At 15.8% G+C, this 1,917-nt stretch overlaps 1 protein-coding gene across 5 annotated transcripts in view; it reads left to right on the forward strand.

The window, feature by feature from the left end:
• Window positions 1-631: 631 nt before the first annotated feature.
• LOC102675016 (biotin--protein ligase) overlaps window positions 632-1,917 on the forward strand; it is a 9,257-nt gene continuing 7,971 nt past the window's right edge. Inside the window, exons 1-2 of one of the 5 annotated variants that reach the window (XM_031512396.1) lie at window positions 632-831; window positions 1,295-1,499. In XM_031512396.1, the coding sequence (XP_031368256.1) occupies window positions 1,349-1,499 (151 nt within the window). In that variant the 5' untranslated portion in view covers window positions 632-831; window positions 1,295-1,348. Of the gene's footprint in view, window positions 832-1,294; window positions 1,500-1,917 lie in introns of those variants that run through there. The other 4 variants (XM_031512399.1, XM_031512397.1, XM_006619644.2 and 1 more) reach the window with 4 other exon arrangements.

A 1,917-nucleotide genomic window follows, 5' to 3' on the forward strand; every position in this document is an offset into this window, starting at 1 on the left:
CTAACTTTAGATAATATATCTTATAAATATAAATAAGGACAATAAATAGGAAAAAATAATAAAGAAAAAGATAGTGATAAAATAAAAATTAACTATTAGCTGTTGCCATCTTTCATCAAAGATATCATTTCAAAGGCAAGATAAGAAAGAATAGAAATTCGGGATCAACGCTATTCTAAATCTATCTATAGAGAGATATTTTTGCTATTCGAGAGATGACGCTAATTAATTCATATCCTATTCTATTCCTTTATTCTGTTGTTTTCCTTATCTATATATTGCATTTACAATATTCTATAGATGATTCACCAATTTTATTTTATCTTTCTTCCATTTTATTATTTTCCTTGTTTATACATACTCTTGACGCATAATCATAAATGAAATAAATGTTAATACCATTTTGAAAATATTTAAAAGTTGTAATTTTTAATATTTTATTAATAATTCAATAATTTTATAACATATTGATATGATAACTTATAAAACATTATGATTTATTAAATTTAATAATAGTTTTATAACTAATTTTATATTAATTTATTAAAATTTGTAGTTTTAGAAATATTTTTATAATAAAAAATTTGTCAAATTTGAGTTTTGTAAATATAAAAACTGATTTTTAATCTATTTCTTTTCTCTAATCTCGGTTTTTAATTTTTTGGCGCCATCTGATAATCATACAGTTGAACTATATTCTACATAAGCGTCAATAAGCTAATGTACCTTGCATAATATTCTTTTAGCAGTAATTTATGGATGTGAAACGACATTCAAAGTTATTTATCCATAATTTTGTTAATTATTTCATAGATAAAATATTGAAAATAGGTATGTAATTTATAAATTCTTTTTATAAAAAAAGATTTTGATAGATATTTGTTATTTTAACAATTTTTATTTTAATAATTTTTTTAATAATTTATTTTTATTTTAATAATTTAAAATCGTATTTATAAAAATTCATTGATTATAATATTCATGATTTGCAAATTATAATATTTATTTAAAAAATTATTTTATTAGTTATTATTTTCATATTTTATAAGTATATTTATGTATATCGTTGTTGATTTATATATTTGATTTAAATAACTTTTAAATCACTTGTTTAATTTACAAAATATGTAAATAAATAAATTTTAATTTATTTAATAATTTATTTAATAATTTATGCCATTATTTATTTTTATTTTAATTTGTCAAAATGATTTAGTTATAATTTATGAATAAAATTTTTTTAATTATATGAATTATTGAAATAAATATATAAGAAATATATAATTTATTTCAGAAATTTATGGTCAAGTGATTGTATAATTATTAAAATTTTATCAATTTCATCAAAATGATTTTGACACTTTTTTATATGATAGCAACATCAATTCAGTCAAGAAGAATTTTATTCTTAAAAACTCATTTAAGCAGTTTATTCCAAGGAAACACAAATACTTATCCGTCAATAATGTTTTATAACAAAACAATAGGTTCATATAAAGGTAATGTATTAGTATTTATTTTTATATATCATAATAATTTTGTATAAATTGTTCAATTTTAATATAGTTTAAAGATTATCTATTCATATAAGATATAAATAAATTAAATATTGTCTAAAGATATTGTGATATAATTTTATAAGTAAATTTCTTTAAAAAATTTGATATATTAAAATATCAAAATAATATAAATATTATATATTTGATTTAATTCATTATATATTAAATTTTAATTTGTTATCTGTTATTTAATCTATTATATTATTTATTTTTAATAATTGTTAAAATTAAAAATTCTTCAAATATATCATTTTTAATGATAATAATTAATATATTTTAATTAATATATTTCTACATATATATTTAATTTTTATTTATGACTATCAAATTATATAGTTTTATATATACTTATATATTT

This window comes from Apis dorsata, unplaced genomic scaffold (assembly GCF_000469605.1).
Source record: "Apis dorsata unplaced genomic scaffold, Apis dorsata 1.3 scaffold_429, whole genome shotgun sequence".
Lineage (NCBI taxonomy): Eukaryota > Metazoa > Arthropoda > Insecta > Hymenoptera > Apidae > Apis > Apis dorsata.